This window comes from Cetorhinus maximus, chromosome 21, assembly GCF_964194155.1.
Source record: "Cetorhinus maximus chromosome 21, sCetMax3.hap1.1, whole genome shotgun sequence".
Classification (NCBI taxonomy): domain Eukaryota; kingdom Metazoa; phylum Chordata; class Chondrichthyes; order Lamniformes; family Cetorhinidae; genus Cetorhinus; species Cetorhinus maximus.
This window is the reverse complement of record NC_135899.1, coordinates 1,400,184-1,418,722: the sequence shown is the minus strand read 5'-3', so window position 1 is coordinate 1,418,722 and position 18,539 is coordinate 1,400,184. Positions and strand designations below refer to the sequence as shown.

Sequence of the window (18,539 nt, the reverse complement as noted above, 5' to 3'; positions counted from 1 at the left end):
AGAAGAATTGATTCCATGGTTTCCCCGGAGAATGTTGGCAGCTGAAGGTGAATGAATGAGCTGAACGGCTGCAGCACACAGTGTGGGACCAGGGTGTAATCGTCTGTCAGGAGCAGCCTGACGCTCTGGCGCAGTTTAGGCTGGCCAGCTCTCAGCTGCTGTGAGCTGACTTGCCATTTCCTGCAGAGATCTGCTGTTAGATGTTGCACAATATCTGTATTTATTAACAATGGAATAGAAAGCCACATATCTATGCATTTCTCAGTTCTAAAGAAATTGGCAGCAGTTCAGGTTTAAAATCATTACATGTTTACAGGACCAGAGGCTGTCAGCTCTCTAAGAGCAAATTGCCTCATCCCACTCCACCAGCTGTTCCCCACAGAACCTGCACAGCCAACATTACAAGAGAGAGCAAGTGAGTCTGGAAGGTATAGAAATTATAGGCCAGTAAAGGCACAAGGGAGTTTGGCAAGGTTGGATGGTATTTATTTTAATGCAAACAGTATGACGAATAAGGCAGATGAGTTGAGGGCACAAATTAACCCATGGAAGTATGATGTCATTGCTATGATGTCACAGAGACATGGTTGAGAGAGGGGCAGGATTGGCAGCACAATATTCCAGGATATCGGGTCTTCAGGTGAGACAGGGAAGGAGGTAAAAGAGGGGGTATCGCAATATTGATGAAGGAATCAATTACAGCAGTAACGAGGGATGATATCTTAGAAGGCTCGTCAAATGAAGCCATATGGGTAGAACTTAAAAACAAAAAAAAGAGCAATCGCATTGCTGGGAGTGTACTGTAGGCCCCCAAACAGTCAGAGAGAAATAGAAGAGCAGAAATGTAGGCAAATTTCAGAGAAGTGTAAAAATAATAGGGTAGTAATAGTGCGGGATTTCAACTTCCCCAACATTAACTGGGTTAGTCATAGTGTGATAGGTTTAGAGGGAGCGGAATTCTTAAAATACATCCAGGAGAGCTTTTTAAGCCAGTATGTAGAAGGTCCTACAAGAGAGGGGGCGGTCCTGGACTTAATTTTAGGGCATGAAGCCAGGCAAGTGGTAAAGGTATCAGTGGGGGAGCATTTTGCAGATAGTGATCATAACTCAGTTAGATTCAAGGTTGTTACAGAAAAGGACGAGGATGGGCCAGAAATCAGAGTTCTAAATTGGGGGAAGGCCGATTTTAATAAGATCAGATATGATTTGGCCAGAATGGACTGGGAGCAGCTACTTTTAGGTAAATCTGCGTCAGAGCAGAGGGAGTCATTCAAGAAGGAAATAGGGAGAGTACAGGGCCAACATATTCCAGTAAAGACAAAGGGTGGGACCAACAAATCCAGGGAACCCTGGATGTCGAGGAATATACAGGATTGGATAAAGAGAAAAAGGGAGGCTTATGGCAGATACCGAGAGCTCAAAACAGCAGAAGCCCTAGAGAAGTATAGAATGTGTAGGGGGGAACTTAAAAAGGAAATTAGGAGAGCAAAATGGGGGCATGAAAAAATATTGGCAGGTAAAATAAAGGAAAATCTAAGTTATTTTACAAGTACATTAAGAGTAAGAGGATAACTAGGGAAAGAGTAGGGCCCATTAAGGACCATAGTGGCAATTTGTGTGTGGAGCCGGAAGATGTAGGTAGGGTTCTAAATGAATATTTTGTGTCGGTGTTCACAAGTCAGAGGGACAACATGGGTATGGAAATCAGGCAGAAGGACTGTGATATAATTAAAGAAATTAGCATAGAAAGGGAGGAGGTTCTAAGTGGTATGGCAGGCTTAAAAGTAGATAAATCTCCAGGCCCGGATGAAATGTATCCCAGGCTGTTGAGTGAGGCAAGGGAGGAGGTAGTAGGGGTGCTGGCAATAATTATCAATAACTCTCTGGCCACAGGAGAGGTGCCAGAGGACTGTTGGACAGCCAATGTGGTACCGTTATTCAAGAAGGGAGGAAGGGATAAACCAGGGAACTACAAGCCAGTCAGTCTAACCTCAGTGGTGGGGAAACTATTGGAAGCAATTCTGAGGGACAGAATTAATCTACACTTGGAGAGGCAGGGATTAATCAAGGACAGTCAGCATGGTTTTGTTAAGGGGAGGTCATGTCTGTCCAATTTGATTGAATTTTTCAGAGACGTGACCAGGTGTGTAGATGAGGGCAATGCATTTGACGTAGTCTACTTGGACTTCAGCAAGGCTTTTGATAAGGTCACACATGGGAGACTGATAACGAAGGTAATCAGATCCATGGGATCCAAGGCAATTTGGCAAATTGGATCCAGAATTGGCTGAGTGGCAGGAAGCAGAGGGTGATGGTCGAGGGGTGTTTTTGTAACTGGATGCCTGTGTCCAGTGGGGTTCCACAGGGATCAGTGTTGGGTCCCTTGCTGTTTGTGGTATTTATAAACGATTTAGACTTGAACGTAGGAGGGTTGATCAGTAAGTTCGCAGATGACACAAAAATTGGTGAGGTGATAAATAGTGAGGAGGATAGCCTTAGATTACAGGAGGATATAGACGGGCTGGTCAGATGGGCTGATCAGTGGCAAATGGAATTTAATCCAGATAAGTGTGAGGTGATGCACTTGGGCAGGACAAACAAGACACGGGAATACACAATGAATGGTAGGACACTGGGAAGTACCGAGGATCAGAGGGACCTTGGTGTGCATGTCCACCAGTCCCTTAAGGCACCGGGACAGGTAGATAAGGTGGTTAAGAAGGCATATGGGATATTTGCCTTTATTAGCTGAGGCATAGAATATAAGAACAGGGAGGTTATGCTGGAACAGTATAAAACGCTGGTTAGGCCACAGCTAGAGTATTGCGTGCAGTTCTGGAATCCGCATTATAGGAAGGATGTGACTGCACTAGAGAGAGTCCAGAGGAGATTTACCAGGATGTTGCTGGGCTGGAGAGTTTTAGTTATGGAGGAGAGATTGGATAGGCTGGGGTTATTTTCCCTGGAGCAGAGGAGATTGAGAGGGAACATGATTGAGGTGTATAAAATTATGAGGGGCACAGATAGTGTGGACAGGAAGGGAAAGGGGATGGGTGACCACCAGGCAGAGTAGAGGAAGGCAGGTAGTACAGGAGACCCCTGTAGCCGTCCCCCTGTCTAACAGATACACAGTTTTGGATACTGTTGGGGGGAGACGACATCTCAGGGGAAAGCAGCAGGAGCCAAGTCCATGGCACCACGGGTGGCTCTGCTGCACAAGAGGGGAGGAAGAGGAGAGGCCGGGCTATAGTGATAGGGGATTCAATAGTCAGGGGAACAGACAGGTGTTTCTATGGCTGTGAAAGTGTCTCCAGGATGGCATGTTGCCTCCCTGGTGCCAGGGTTAAGGATGTCTCGGAGAGGCTGCAGGACATTCTGAAGGGGTGTGCGGTGAACGGCCAGTGGTCATGGTGTACATTGGTACCAACGACATCGGTTAAAAAAGGGATGAGGTCCTACAAGCTGAATATCGGGAGTTAGGGTGTAAATTAAAAAGTAGGACCCCCAAAGGTAGTAATCTCAGGATTACTACCAGTGTCACGTGCTAGTGAAAGTAGAAATAACAGGATATATCAGATGAATATGTGGCTGAAGAAATGGTGCAGAGGGAAGGGTTTCAGATTCCTGGGACGTTGGGATCGGTTCTGGGGACCAGTACAAACAGGCTCGGTTACATCTGGGCAGGACTGAGACCAATGTTCTCGGGGTCGGGGGTGGTGTTTGCTAGTGCTGTCAGGGAGGGTTTAAACTAGAATGGCAGGGGGATGGGAACCTGAGCAGGGAGACAGAGGAGGGGAAACAAGGATAGAAACAAAAGACAGAAAAGAAAGAAGCAAAAGTGGAAGGTGGAAAAAGCAAAGGCGAGAAACAACTGGGGTCATCGTGCAAAATGAAGCTAAGATGACCAACAAGGTTAAAAAGACAAGTCTAAAGGCATCGTATCTTAATGTGCGGAGCATTGGCAATAAGGGACATGAATAAACAGCGCAAATAGATATAAACGTTCATGATATCATTGCAATTATGGAGATTTGGCTGCAGGGTGACCAAGGATGGGAACTGAACATCCAGGGGTATTCAATATTTAGGAAGGACAGACAAATAGGGAAAGGAGGTGGGGTAGCATTGTTAGTAAAGGAGTAAATCAATGCAATAGTGAGGAAGGATATTGGCTAGGAAATACATGATGTGGAATCTGTTTGGGTGGAGATAAGAAACACCAAGAGGCAGAAAATGTTGGTGGGGGTTGTCTATAGGCCTCCAAACAGTAACAGAGATGTAAGGGAAGGCATTAAACAGGAAATTAGAGACGCATGTAATAAGGGTACAACTGTAATCATGGGTGACTTTAATCCACATTTAGGTTGGACAAATAATAATACTGTGGATTTCCTGGATTGTGTATGTGATGGTTCTTTTTTGGACCAATGCATTGAGGAACCAACTAGAGAGCAGGCTATCCTAGACTGGGCATTGTGCAATGAGAAAAGATTGATTAACAATCTGCTGGAGAAACTCAGCAGGTCTGACAGCATCTGTGGAGAGAAAGAGTTAACGTTTCGAGTCCACATGACTCTTCTTCATCTGGACTCCAAACGTTTACTCTGTCTTCCTCTCCACAGATGCTGTCAAACCTGCTGAGTTTCTCCAGCAATTTTTGTTTTTGTTTCAGATTTCCAGCATCTGCAGTATTTTGCTTTTAATTTAATTAACAATCTTCTCTTGGGGAAGAGCAACCATAAAATGATGGATTGTTCATTAGGATTGAGAGTGAAGTTGAATCTGAAACTAGGGTCCTGAATCTAAATAAAGGGAACTACGAGGGTATGAGGTGCGAGTTGGCAATGATGGATTGGGGAACCTTACTAAAAGGGTTGATGGTGACTAGGCAATGGCGAATATTTAGGCAATGTATGCATGAATTACAATAATTATTCATTCCTGTCTGGCGCAAAAATAAAACAGGAAATATGGCTCAACCACGGCTTACAAAAGAAATTAGGGATAATATTAGACCCAAAGAGGAGACATATAACATTGACAGATAAAGCAGCAAGCCTGAGGATTGGGGACAGTTTAGAATTCAGCAAAAGTGGACAGAAAGATTGATCAAGAAGGAGAAAATGGAGTATGAGAGTAAACTTGCAAGGAACATAAAACCTGACTGTAAAAGCTTCTATAAATATGTGAAGAGAAAAAAATTAGAGAAGACAAATGTAGGTCCCTTACAGTCAGAAACCGGGGAAATTATAATGGGGAACAAAGAAATGCAGAAGAATTGAACACACATTTTGGTTCTGTCTTCACCAAAGAGGACACAAATAATTTCCCAGCAATGTCAGGGAACCAAGGGTCTAGTGAGAGGGAGGAATTGAAGAAAATCAGCATTAATAAAGAAATGGTGCTCGAGAAATTAATGGGGTTAAAGGCTGAAAAATCCCCCGGGCCTGATAATCTACACCCCAGAGTGCTAAAGGAAGTGGCCCTGGAAATATTGGATGCATTGGTCATCTTCCAAAATTCTATAGACTCTGGAGCAGTTCCTACAGATTGGAGGGTGGAAAATGTAACCCCACTATTTAAAAAAGGAGGTAGAGGAAAAAGAGAGAATTACAGACCAGTTAGCCTAACATCAGTAGTGGGGAAAATGCGAGAGTCTATTATAAAAGACGTGGTAACAAAACACTTGGAAAGCATTAATGGGATTAGCCAAAGTCAGCATGGGTTTATGAAAGGGAAATCATGCTTAACTAATCTACTGGAGTTTTTTGAGGATGTAACTAGTAGAATAGATAAGGGAGAACCAGTGGATGTGGTGTATTTGGATTTCAAGAAGGCTTTTGATAAGGTCCCACATAAGAGGCTAGTGGGCAAAATTAAAGCGCATGGGATTGGGGGTAATATACTGGCATAGATTGAGAATTGGTTGACAGACCAGAAACAGAGAGCGGGAATAAATGGATCTGTGGAGAGGAAGACAGAGTTAACGTTTCGAGAACTAAAGATTTGATGAAGAGTCATACGGACTCGAAACGTTAACTCTGTCTTTGTCTCCACAGACGCTGTCAGGCCTGCTGAGTTTTTCCAGCTATTTTTTGTTTTTGTTTCAGATTTCCAGCATCCGCAGTATTTTGCTTTTATCTGAGTGGGAATAAATGGGTCTTCATCCGGTGACTAGTGGGGTACCACAGGGGTCAGTGCTTGGGCCCCAGCTATTCATAATATATATAAATGACTTGGATGAGGAAACCAAATGCAATATTTCCAAGTTTGCTGACAACACAAAACTGGGCGGGTCGTGAGGAGGATGCAAGGAGGCTTCAGGGATCAGAATTGCAGAATCACAGAGCAGAAGAGGCCCTTCGGCCCATCGAGTCTGCACCGACATGTGAGAAACACCTGACCTACCTACCTAATCCCATTTACCAGCATTTGGCCCATAGCCTTGAATGTTATGACGTGCCAAGTGCTCATCCAGCCACTTTATAAAGGATGTGAGGCAACCCACCTCCACCACCCTCCCAGGCAGCGCATTTCAGACTGTCATCACCCTCTGGGTAAAAAAGTTTTTCCTCACATCCCCCCTAAACCTCCTGCCCCTCACCTTGAACTTATGCCCCCTCATGACTGACCCTTCAACTAAGGGGAACAGCTGCTCCCTATCCACCCTGTCCATGCCCCTCATAATCTTGTACACCTCGATCAGGTCGCCCCTCAGTCTTCACAGCTCCAACAAAAACAACCCAAGTCTATCCAACCTCTCTTCATAACTTAAAAGTTTCATCCCAGGCAACATCCTGGTGAATCTCCTCTGCACCCCCTCCAGTGCAATCACATCCTTCCTATAATGTGGCGACCAGAACTGCCCACAGTACTCCAGCTGTGGCCTCACCAAGGTTCTATACAACTCCAACATGACCTCCCTACTTTTGTAATTTATGCCTCGATTGATAAAGGCAAGTGTACCATATGCCTTTTTCACCACCCCACTAACATGCCCCTCTGCCTTCAGAGATCTATGGACACACACGCCAAGGTCCCTTTGTTCCTCAGAACTTCCTAGTGTCATGCCGTTCATTGAATACTTCCTTGTCAAATTACTCCTTCCAAAGTGTATCACCTCACACTTTTCAGGGTTAAATTCCAGCTGCCACTTATCTGCCCATTTGACCATCCCACCTATATCTTCCTGTAGCCCAAGACACTCAACCTCACTGTTAACCACCCGACCAATCTTTGTGTCATCTGCAAACTTACTAATCCTACCCCCCACATAGTCATCTATGTCGTTTATATAAATGATGAATAATAGGGGACCCAGCACAGATCCCTGTGGTACGCCACTGGACACTGGCTTCCAGTCACTAAAGCATCCTTCTGTCATCACCCTCTGTCTCCTACAACTAAGCCAATTTTGAATCCACCTTATCAAATGACCCTGTATCCCATGTGCATTTGCCTTCTTTATAAGTCTCCCATGTGGGACCTTGTCAAAGGCTTTGCTGAAATCCATATAAACTATATCAACTGCACTACCCTCATCTACACAGCTGGTCACCTCCTCAAAAAATTCAATCAAATTTGTTAGGCATGACCTCCCTCTGACAAAGCCATGCTGACTATCCCTGATCAAACCTTGCCTCTCCAAGTGGAGATAGTTTCTCTCCTTCAGAACTTTCTCCAATAGTTTCCCTACCACTGATGTGAGACTCACTGGTCTGTAGTTCCCTGGCTTATCTCTACAACCCTTCTTAAATAGCGGAACCACATTAGCTGTTCTCCAGTCCTCTGGCACCTCCCCCGTGGCCAGAGAGGAGTTAAAGATTTGGGACAGAGCCCCTGCAATCTCCTCCCTTGCCTCCCTCAGCAGTCTGGGACACAAATCATCCGGACCTGGAGATTTGTCCACTTTTAAGGCTGCCAACACCTCCAATACCTTGTCACTCCCTATATCAATGTGCTTAAGAACCTCGCAGTCCCTCTCCCCGAGTTCAATACCTTCATCCTCATTCTCTTGGGTGAAGACGGATGTGAAGTATTCATTCAACACTCTAGCGATGTCCCCTGGCTCCACCCATAGATTGCCCCCTTGGTCCCTTATGGGCCCTACTCTTTCCCTGGTTATCCTCTTCCCATTGATATACTTATAGAATATCTTGGGATTTTCCCTACTTTTACCAGCCAGAGCTTTCTCATATCCACTCTTTGCTCTCCGAAATGCTTTCTTTAGCTCCACCCTACACTTTCTGTACTCCACTAATGCCCCCATTCATTTGCTCCCCTTGTACCTGCTAAAAGCCTCTCTTTTCCTTCTCATCGTAACCTGAATATCTCTGGTCATCCATGGTTCTCTGGGCTTGTTACTCCTTCCTATCACCCTAGAGGGAACATGTTGAGTCTATACCCTCCCCAGTTCCTTTCTGAACACCCCCCACTGTTCCTCTGTAGATTTCCCCACAAGTAACTGTTCCCAGTCTACCTTGGCCAGATCCTGCCTTATTTTACTAAACTCCACTCTCCCCCAATCCAAAACATATTTTTGCAACTTGTCTATTTCTTTGTCCATAACAAACTTCAACTGTACCATGTTGTGATTTGGACAAGTTGTGTGTGTGGGCAAACACATGGCAGATGCAGTATAGCGTGGATAAATGTGAAGTTATACACTTCAGTGTGAAAAACAGAAAGGCAGAGTATTATTTAAATGGTGATATATTGGGAAATGTGGATGTACAGAGGGATCTGGGTGGCCTTGTACACCAGTCAGTGAAAGTAAACAGGCAGGTGCAGCAAGCATGGGGAAGGCAAATGGTATGTTGGCCTTCATTGCGAGAGAATTTGAGCTCAGAAGTAGGGATATCTTACTGCAGTTATACAGGGCCTTGGTGAGACCACACCTGGAGTATTGTCTGCAGTTTTGGTCTCCCTACCTAAGAAAGGATATACTTGTCATAGAGGGAGTGCAGCGAAGGTTCACTAGGCTGATACCGGGGATGGAAGGACTGTTGTATGAGGAGAGATTGGTTTGACTAGACCTGTATCCACTGGAGTTTGGAAGAATGAGAGGGGATCTGATTGAAATGTATAAAATTCTAACAGGGCTAGACAGACTGGTGCAGGGAGGATGTTTCCCCTGGTTGGGGAGTCTAGAACCAGGGGCCACAGTCTCAGGATACGGGGCAGGCCATTTAGCACTGAGACGAGGAAAAGTTTCTTCATTCACAGGGTGGTGAACCTGTGGAATTCTCTACCACAGAAGCTGTGGAGGCCAAGTCACTGAGTATATTCAAGAAAGAAATTGATAAATTTTTGGATATTAGAGGCATCAAGGGGCGTGGAGAGGAAGCAGGAATATGACGTTGAGATAGATATTCAGCCATGATCTTATTGAATGGTGGAGCAGGCTCGAAGGGCCGAATGGCCTCCTCCTGCTTCTATTTCTTATGTTCTGCCCTTTGCATTCAGAGGGCTAGAATACATGCTTCAGCTGTACAAGGCCCTGGTTAGACCACACCTCGAGTTACTGTGAGCAGTTCAGCATACCTTAGTGGCATAGTGGTATTGTTGCTGGACTAGTGCTCCAGATACCCAGGGTAATGCTCTGGAAACTGGGTTCGAGTTTCAGATGGTGAAATTCGAATTCAATAAAAATATACCTGGAAATAAAACTCTGATGATGATGATAAAATTATTGCCACTATTCGTAAAAACCCATCTGGTCACTCATGTCCTTTAGGGAAGGAAATCTGCCCTCCTTACCCGGTCTGGCCTACATGTGACTCCAGACCCACAGCAATGTGGTTGACTCTTAAATGCCCTCTGGAGCCACTCAGTTCTCAAGGGCAATTAGGGATGGGCAATAAACGCAGGTCCAGCCAGCGATGCTCCCACCCCATGAACGAATGAGTAAAGGGAGGTATAATGGCCTTGGAGGGAGTAGATTTACCAGGATGATCTTAACTGCAAAGATTACAAAAACTCGGGTGATGTTCCCTGGAATTAGGGATAATATGATCAACGCTTTCAAGACATGAAGGGAAAGAGAGAGGGAAACTATTTCTGCTGGTTGGAGAGTCTTAACCAAGGGGCAGGGTCCGTAAGTTAGAGCGAGAACTTTCAGGAGTGATTCCCAAGTGATCACACTGGATCTGGACTGACTCCCGATTGCCGAGAGATCACACTGGATCCAGACTGATTCCTGATTACTGAGCGATCACACTGGATCCGGATTGACTCCTGATTCCCGAGTGATCACACTGGATCCAGACTGATTCCTGATTACTGAGCGATCACACTGGATCCGGATTGACTCCTGATTCCCGAGTGATCACACTGGATCCGGACTGACTCCCGATTCCCGAGTGATCACACTGGATCCGGACTGACTCCCCATTCCCGAGTGATCACACTGGATCCGGATTGACTCCCGATTCCCGAGTGATCACACTGGATCCGGACTGACTCCCGATTCCCGAGTGATCACACTGGATCCGGATTGACTCCCGATTCCCGAGTGATCACACTGGATCCGGACTGACTCCCGATTCCCGAGTGATCACACTGGATCCGGACTGACTCCCGATTCCCGAGTGATCACACTGGATCCGGACTGACTCCCGATTCCCGAGTGATCACACTGGGTCCGGACTGACTCCTGACTTTCGAATAATCATACTGGATTCGGACTGACTCTCAATCGCTGAGCAATCACTTGATTCAGACTGACTCACGATCCCAGGGTGATCACACTGGATACGGACTGATTCCCAATCCATGAGTGACCATACTGGATCCATACTGACTCCCGATCCCCGAGCAATCACACTGGATCCAGACTGATGCCCGAGCGACCACACTGGATCCGGGCTGACTCCCGATTCCCGAGTGATCACACTGGATCCAGGCTGACTCCTGATTCCCAAGCAATCACACTGGGTCCGGACTGACCCCCGATCCCAGAGCGATCACACTGGATCCGAACTGACTCCTGACCTTCGAATAATCACACTGCATTCGGACTGACTCTCGATCCTCGAGCAATCGCTTGATTCGGACTGACTCCCTATCCTCAAGTGATCACACTGGATTCATACTGATTTACGATCCACGAGTGATCACGCTGGATTCAGACTGATTCCCAATCCCCGAGTGATCACACTGGATTCAGACTGATTCCCAATCTCCGAGTGATCATAACAACAAGAGATAACCAGGAGAGAAATGGAGCTTATATTTCACCCCTCTCCTAGCTATGCTCAGTTCTGTTGAAGGATCGTGAGGACTCGAAACGTCGACTCTTTTCTTCTCCACCGATGCTGCCAGACCTGCTGAGTTTTTCCAGGTAATTCTGTTTTTGTCTCCGTGTGATCGTACTGGATTCAGACTGATTACGGATCACCAAGTGATCACACTGGATTCAGACTGAGTCGCGATCCCCAAACGATCAAGCTGGATTCAGACTGATTTCCGATCCCCGAGCGATCACACTGGATTCAGACTGACTCCCGATCCTTGAGCGATCACACTGGATTCAGACTGATTCCTGATTGATCACACTGGATTCAGACTAATTCCCAATCCCCAAGCGATCACGCTGGATTCGGACTAATTCCCAATCTCCGAGTGATCACACTGGATTCAGACTGATTACCAATCCCTGAGTGATCACACTGGATTCAGACTGATTCCCAATCCCTGAGTGATCACACTGGATTCAGACTGATTACCAATCCCTGAGTGATCACACTGGATTCAGACTGATTCCCAATCCCTGAGTGATCACACTGGATTCAGACTGGTTCCCAATCCCTTAGTGATCACACTGGATGCAGACTGATTGCCAATACCTGAGCGATCACACTGGATTCAGGCTGATTCCCAATCCGAGTGATCACACTGGATTCAGACTGATTCCCAATCCCCGAGTGATCACACTGGATTTGGACTGATTCCCAATCCCTGAGTGATCACACTGGATTCAGACTGGTTCCCAATCCCCGAGCGATCACACTGGATTCAGATTGATTCCCAATCCCTGAGTGATCACACTGGATTCAGACTGATTCCCAATCCCCGAGTGATCACACGGGATTTGGAGCGATTCCCAATCAATGAGTGATCACACTGGATTCAGGCTGATTCCCAATCCCTGAGTGATCACACTGGATTCAGACTGACTCTCGATCCCCATGTGACCACACTGGATTCAGACTGACTCTCGATCCCCATGTGACCACACTGGATTCAGACTGACTCTCGATCCCCATGTGACCACACTGGATTCAGACTGACTCTCGATCCCCATGTGACCACACTGGATTCAGACTGACTCTCGGACCCCATGTGACCACACTGGATTCAGACTGACTCTTGGACCCCGAGTGATCAAACTGGATTTGGGCTGACGCTCGATCCCCGAGTGATCACACTGGATTTGGGCTGACACTCGATCCCCGAGTGATCACACTGGATTTGGGCTGACGCTCGATCCCCGAGTGATCACACTGGATTTGGCCTGACGCTCGATCCCCGAGCGATCACACTGGATTTGGCCTGACGCTCGATCCCCGAGTGATCACACTGGATTTGGGCTGACGCTCGATCCCCGAGTGATCACACTGGATTTGGGCTGACGCTCGATCCCCGAGCGATCACACTGGATTTGGCCTGACGCTCGATCCCCGAGCGATCGCACTGGATTTGGACGGGCTGCACATTCGTCTACAAAACTCTGGTCTGGAAACTGAAACGTGAGCCATTGGAACTCACCCCGGAAAGCAATCTCTTCTTCGGATCCCTTGACATTGCCCTCCTCTTCAGCCCAGCTCTCTGAGGGTTGGGAGTCACTGAATTCCTTGTCAGCTTCGCCAGGTTTCTCTCTTCCAGCTCGGCTGGTGCCACATCTGCAGATGTCTTTTGATCTCCCTCCCGGAACCGCTTTCTATTCTAAAGGAGGAGATTGAGCGAGAGATTGTGAAAGTGAGGGCGGGGTGGGGGGGAGACGGGGTGGGGGGGGGGGGAACGGGATGGGGGAGGGATGAGGTGGGGGGGAGACGGGGTGGGGAGGAGACGGGGTGGGGGTGGAGATGGGGTGGGGGGGAGAGGGGTGGGGAGGAGACGGGGTGGGGGGGGGGAGACGGGGTGGGGGAGGGATGGGGTAGGGGAGGGATGGGGTGGGGGGGAGACGGGGTGGGGGGGAGACGGGGTGGGGGGGAGGCCGGGTGGGGGAGAGACGGGGTGGGGGGAGACGGGGTGGGGGGGAGACGGGGTGGGGGGGAGACGGGGTGGGGGGGAGACGGGGTGGAGAGGAGGCGGGGTGGGGAGGGGTGCGGTGGGGGGAGACGGGGTGGGGGGAGACGGGGTGAGGGGTAGACGGGGTGGGGGAGGGATAGGGTGGGGGGGAGACGGGGTGGGGAGGAGACGGGGTGGGGGGGAGATGGGGTGGGGGGGAGAGGGGTGGGGAGGAGACGGGGTGGAGGGGGGGGAGACGGGGTGGGGGAGGGATGGGGTAGGGGAGGGATGGGGTGGGGGGGGGAGACGGGGTGGGGGGGAGACGGGGTGGGGGGGAGACGGGGTGGGGGGGAGACGGGGTGGGGGAGGGATAGGGTGGGGGGGAGACGGGGTGGGGGGAGACGGGGTGGGGGAGGGATGGGGTGGGAAGGAGACGGGGAGGGGTGGAGACGGGGTGGGGGAGGGATAATGTGGGGGGGAGACGGGGTTGGGGGGAGACGGGGTTGGGGGGAGGCGGGGTGGGGGAGGGGTGCGGTGGGGGGAGACGGGGTGGGGGGAGACGGGGTGAGGGGTAGACGGGGTGAGGGGTAGACGGGGTGAGGGGGAGACGGGGTGGGGGGGAGACGGGGTGGGGGGGAGACGGGGTGGGGGGGAGACGGGGTGGGGGGGAGACGGGGTGGGGGGGAGACGGGGTGGGGGGGAGACGGGGTGGGGGGGAGACGGGGTGGGGGGAGACGGGGTGGGGATGAGACGGGGTGGGGGGAGACGGGGTGGGGGGAGGGATGGGGTGGGAAGGAGACGGGGAGGGGTGGAGACGGGGTGGGGGAGGGATAATGTGGGGGGGAGACGGGGTTGGGGGGAGACGGGGTTGGGGGGAGGCGGGGTGGGGGAGGGGTGCGGTGGGGGGAGACGGGGTGGGGGGAGACGGGGTGAGGGGTAGACGGGGTGAGGGGTAGATGGGGTGAGGGGGAGACGGGGTGGGGGGGAGACGGGGTGGGGGGGGAGACGGGGTGGGGGGAGACGGGGTGGGGGGGGGGGGAGACGGGGTGGGGGGGAGACGGGGTGGGGGGGAGACGGGGTGGGGATGAGACGGGGTGGGGGGAGACGGGGTGGGGGGAGGGATGGGGTGGGAAGGAGACGGGGAGGGGTGGAGACGGGGTGGGGGAGGGATAATGTGGGGGGGAGACGGGGTTGGGGGGAGACGGGGTTGGGGGGAGGCGGGGTGGGGGAGGGGTGCGGTGGGGGGAGACGGGGTGGGGGGAGACGGGGTGAGGGGTAGACGGGGTGAGGGGTAGACGGGGTAGACGGGGGTGAGGGGTAGACGGGGTGGGGGGGAGACGGGGTGGGGGGGGAGACGGGGTGGGGGGGAGACGGGGTGGGGGGGAGACGGGGTGGGGGGAGACGGGGTGGGGGGGAGACGGGGTGGGGATGAGACGGGGTGGGGGGAGACGGGGTGGGGGGAGGGATGGGGTGGGGGGAGACGGGGTGGGAGGAGACGGGGTGGGGGGAGACGGGGTGGGGATGAGACGGGGTGGGGGGAGACGGGGTGGGGGGGAGACGGGGTGGAGGGGAGACGGGGTGGGGGGAGACGGGGTGGGGGGGGAGCGGGGTGGGGGGGGAGTCGGGGTGGGGGGGGAGTCGGGGTGGGGGGGGAGACGGGGTGGGGGGGTAGACGGGGTGGGGGGGGAGACGGGGTGGGGGGGAGACGGGGTGGGGGGGGGAGACGGGGTGGGGGGGAGACGGGGGGCTGGGGGGGTAGACGGGCTGGGGGGGGAGACGGGGTGGGGGGGAGACGGGGTGGGAGGGGAGACGGGGTGGGGGGGGAGACGGGGTGGGGGGGGGAGACGGGGTGGGGGGGGGAGACGGGGTGGGGGGGGGAGACGGGGTGGGGGGGAGAGACGGGGTGGGAGGGGAGACGGGGTGGGGGGGAGACGGGGTGGGGGGGGGAGACGGGGTGGGGGGGGGAGACGGGGTTGGGGGGAGACGGGGTGGATGGTCGGGGGGAGCAGATCTTGGCAGTGAGGGCACTGGTCACGCCAGCAAAGAGCAAAAGAGCCTTGGGCAATTCCTCTCTCTCTGTATCACCAACATACCGCTCTCCCTCTCTCTATCCCGGTCTCTCTCTCTCTCTCATCTATCCCAGTCTCTCTCTCTCTCTCTCTCTCTATCCCAGTCTCTCTCTCTCTCTCTCTCTATCCCAGTCTCTCTCTCTCTCTCTCTCTCTATCCCAGTCTCTCTCTCTCTCTCTCTCTCTATCCCGGTCTCTCTCTCTCTCTCTCTCTATCCCAGTCTCTCTCTCTCTCTCTCTCTCTATCCCAGTCTCTCTCTCTCTCTCTCTCTCTATCCCGGTCTCTCTCTCTCTCTCTCTCTCTCTATCCCGGTCTTTCTCTCTCTCTCTCTCTATCCCGGTCTCTCTCTCTCTCTCTCTCTCTCTATCCCGGTCTTTCTCTCTCTCTCCTCTCTATCCCGGTCTCTCTCTCTCTCCCTCTATCCCGGTCTCTCTCTCTCTCTATCCCGGTCTCTCTCTCTCTCTCCCTCTATCCCGGTCTCTCTCTCTCTCTCTCTCTATCCCGGTCTCTCTCTCTCTCTCTCTCTCTCCCTCTATCCCGGTCTCTCTCTCTCTCTCTCTCTCTCTCTATCCCGGTCTCTCTCTCTCTCTCTCTCGGTCTCTCTCTCTCTCTCTCTATCCCGGTCTCTCTCTCTCTAACCGGTCTCTCTCTCTCTCTCTCTCTCTCTCTCTATCCCGGTCTCTCTCTCTCTCTCTCTCTCTCTCTCCCTCCCTCTATCCCGGTCTCTCTCTCTCTCTATCCCGGTCTCTCTCTCTCTCTATCCCGGTCTCTCTCTCTCTCTCTCTATCCCGGTCTCTCTCTCTCTCTCCCTCTATCCCGGTCTCTCTCCCCTCTATCCCGGTCTCTCTCTCTCTCTATCCCGGTCTCTCTCTCTCTCTATCCCGGTCTCTCTCTCTCTCCCTCTATCCCGGTCTCTCTCTCTCTATCCCGGTCTCTCTCTCTCTCTATCCCGGTCTCTCTCTCTCTCTATCCCGGTCTCTCTCTCTCTCTATCCCGGTCTCTCTCTCTCTAACCCGGTCTCTCTCCCTCTCTCTATCCCGGTCTCTCTCTCTCTATCCCGGTCTCTCTCTCTCTCTCTCTATCCCGGTCTCTCTCTCTCTCTCTCTATCCCGGTCTCTCTCTCTCTCTAACCCGGTCTCTCTCTCTCTCTCTCTATCCCGGTCTCTCTCTCTCTCTATCCCGGTCTCTCTCTCTCTCTAACCCGGTCTCTCTCTCTCTCTCTCTATCCCGGTCTCTCTCTCTCTATCCCGGTCTCTCTCTCTCTCTCTCTATCCTGGTCTCTCTCTCTCTCTCTATCCCGGTCTCTCTCTCTCTCTATCCCGGTCTCTCTCTCTCTCTATCCCGGTCTCTCTCTCTCTCTATCCCGGTCTCTCTCTCTCTATCCCGGTCTCTCTCTCTCTCTCTCTCTATCCCGGTCTCTCTCTCTCTCTCTATCCCGGTCTCTCTCTCTCTCTCTATCCCGGTCTCTCTCTCTCTATCCCGGTCTCTCTCTCTCTCTCTCTATCCTGGTCTCTCTCTCTCTCTCTATCCCGGTCTCTCTCTCTCTCTATCCCGGTCTCTCTCTCTCTCTCTCTATCCCGGTCTCTCTCTCTCTCTATCCCGGTCTCTCTCTCTCTCTCTCTCTATCCCGGTCTCTCTCTCTCTCTCTATCCCGGTCTCTCTCTCTCTCTATCCCGGTCTCTCTCTCTCTCTCTCTAACCCGGTCTCTCTCCCTCTCTCTATCCCGGTCTCTCTCTCTCTCTATCCCGGTCTCTCTCTCTCTCTCTCTATCCCGGTCTCTCTCTCTCTCTCTCTCTCTCTATCCCGGTCTCTCTCTCTCTCTATCCCGGTCTCTCTCTCTCTCTATCCCGGTCTCTCTCTCTCTCTCTATTTTTCTTACCAGGTTCTGTTCCGCCGCCATTTTCCTTTCCACGTGATCGTGAAAATGTTCAATAAAGTTTATTGAAGCCCCGCCCCCGGCAGCCGCTTCAGTAAAAATAGAGAGTCCTCCGGCCACAGGGGGCGGTGTGACCGGCAGAGTCACTGTGTAAACACATAAACTTCCAATAAACTTATAATTTATAATATATAATTATAGAGTCCTCCGGCCACAGGGGGCGGTGTGACCGGCAGAGTCACTGTGTAAACACATAAACTTCCAATAAACTTATAATTTATAATATATAACTATAGAGTCCTCCCCCCACAGGGGGCGGTGTGACCGGCAGAGTCACTGTGTAAACTCAAAAACTTTGAATAAACTTATAATTTATAATATATAACTATAGAGTCCACCACCCACATGGGGCGGTGTGACCGGCAGAGACACTGTGTAAACACATTAACTTCCAATAAACTTATTATTTATAATATATAACTATAGAGTCCTCACTGGCAGAGTCACTGTCTAAACCCATAACCTTCCAATAAACTTATAATTTATACTATATAACTATAGAGTCCTCCCCCCACAGTGGGCGGTGTGACCGGTAGAATCCCTATGTAAACTCATAAACTTGAAATAAACTTTTAGTTTATAATTTAGAACTGTAGAGTCCTCCCCCCACAGGGGGCGGTGTGACCGGCAGAGTCACTGTGTAAACACATAAACTTCCTATAAACTTATAATTTATAAAATATAACTATAGAATCCAACCCCACAGGGGGCGGTGTGACCGACAGAGTCACTGTGTAAACACATAACCATCCATTAAACCTATAATTTATAATATATAACTATAGAGTCCTCACCGGCAGAGTCACTGTCTAAACCCATAACCTTCCAATAAACCTATAATTTATAATATATAACTATAGAATCCTCCTCCCACAGTAGGCGGTGTGACCGGCAGAGCCAATGTGTAAACTCATAACCATCCAAGAAACTTATAATTTATAATATATAATTATAGAGTCCTCCGGCCACAGGGGGCGGTGTGACCGGCAGAGTCACTGTGTAAACCCATAAACTTCCAATAAACTTATAATTTATAATATATAACTATAGAGTCCTCCCCCAACAGGGGGCGGTGTGACCGGCAGAGTCACTGTGTAAACTTATAACCATCCAATAAACTTATAATTTATAATATATAACTATAGAGTCCTCCCCCTACAGGGGGCGGTGTGACCGGCAGAGTCACTGTGTAAACTTATAACCATCCAATAAACTTATAATTTATAATATATAACTATAGAGTCCTCCCCCTACAGGGGGCGGTGTGACCGGCAGAGTCACTGTGTAAACTCATAACCTTCCAT

The 18,539-nt window shown here is 50.6% G+C and overlaps 1 protein-coding gene across 1 annotated transcript in view; it reads right to left on the bottom strand.

The window, feature by feature from the left end:
* Nucleotides 1-17,199, bottom strand: part of LOC144695485 (WD repeat-containing protein 46-like) — a 29,706-nt gene extending 12,507 nt beyond the window's left edge. The window contains exons 1-2 of the mRNA XM_078566364.1: nucleotides 17,179-17,199; nucleotides 12,769-12,945 (exon numbers count right to left, since the gene is read on the bottom strand). Of these exons, the coding sequence (XP_078422490.1) occupies nucleotides 12,769-12,945; nucleotides 17,179-17,199 (198 nt within the window). The remainder of the gene's footprint in view (nucleotides 1-12,768; nucleotides 12,946-17,178) is intronic.
* Between the last annotated feature and the right edge of the window lie 1,340 nt (nucleotides 17,200-18,539).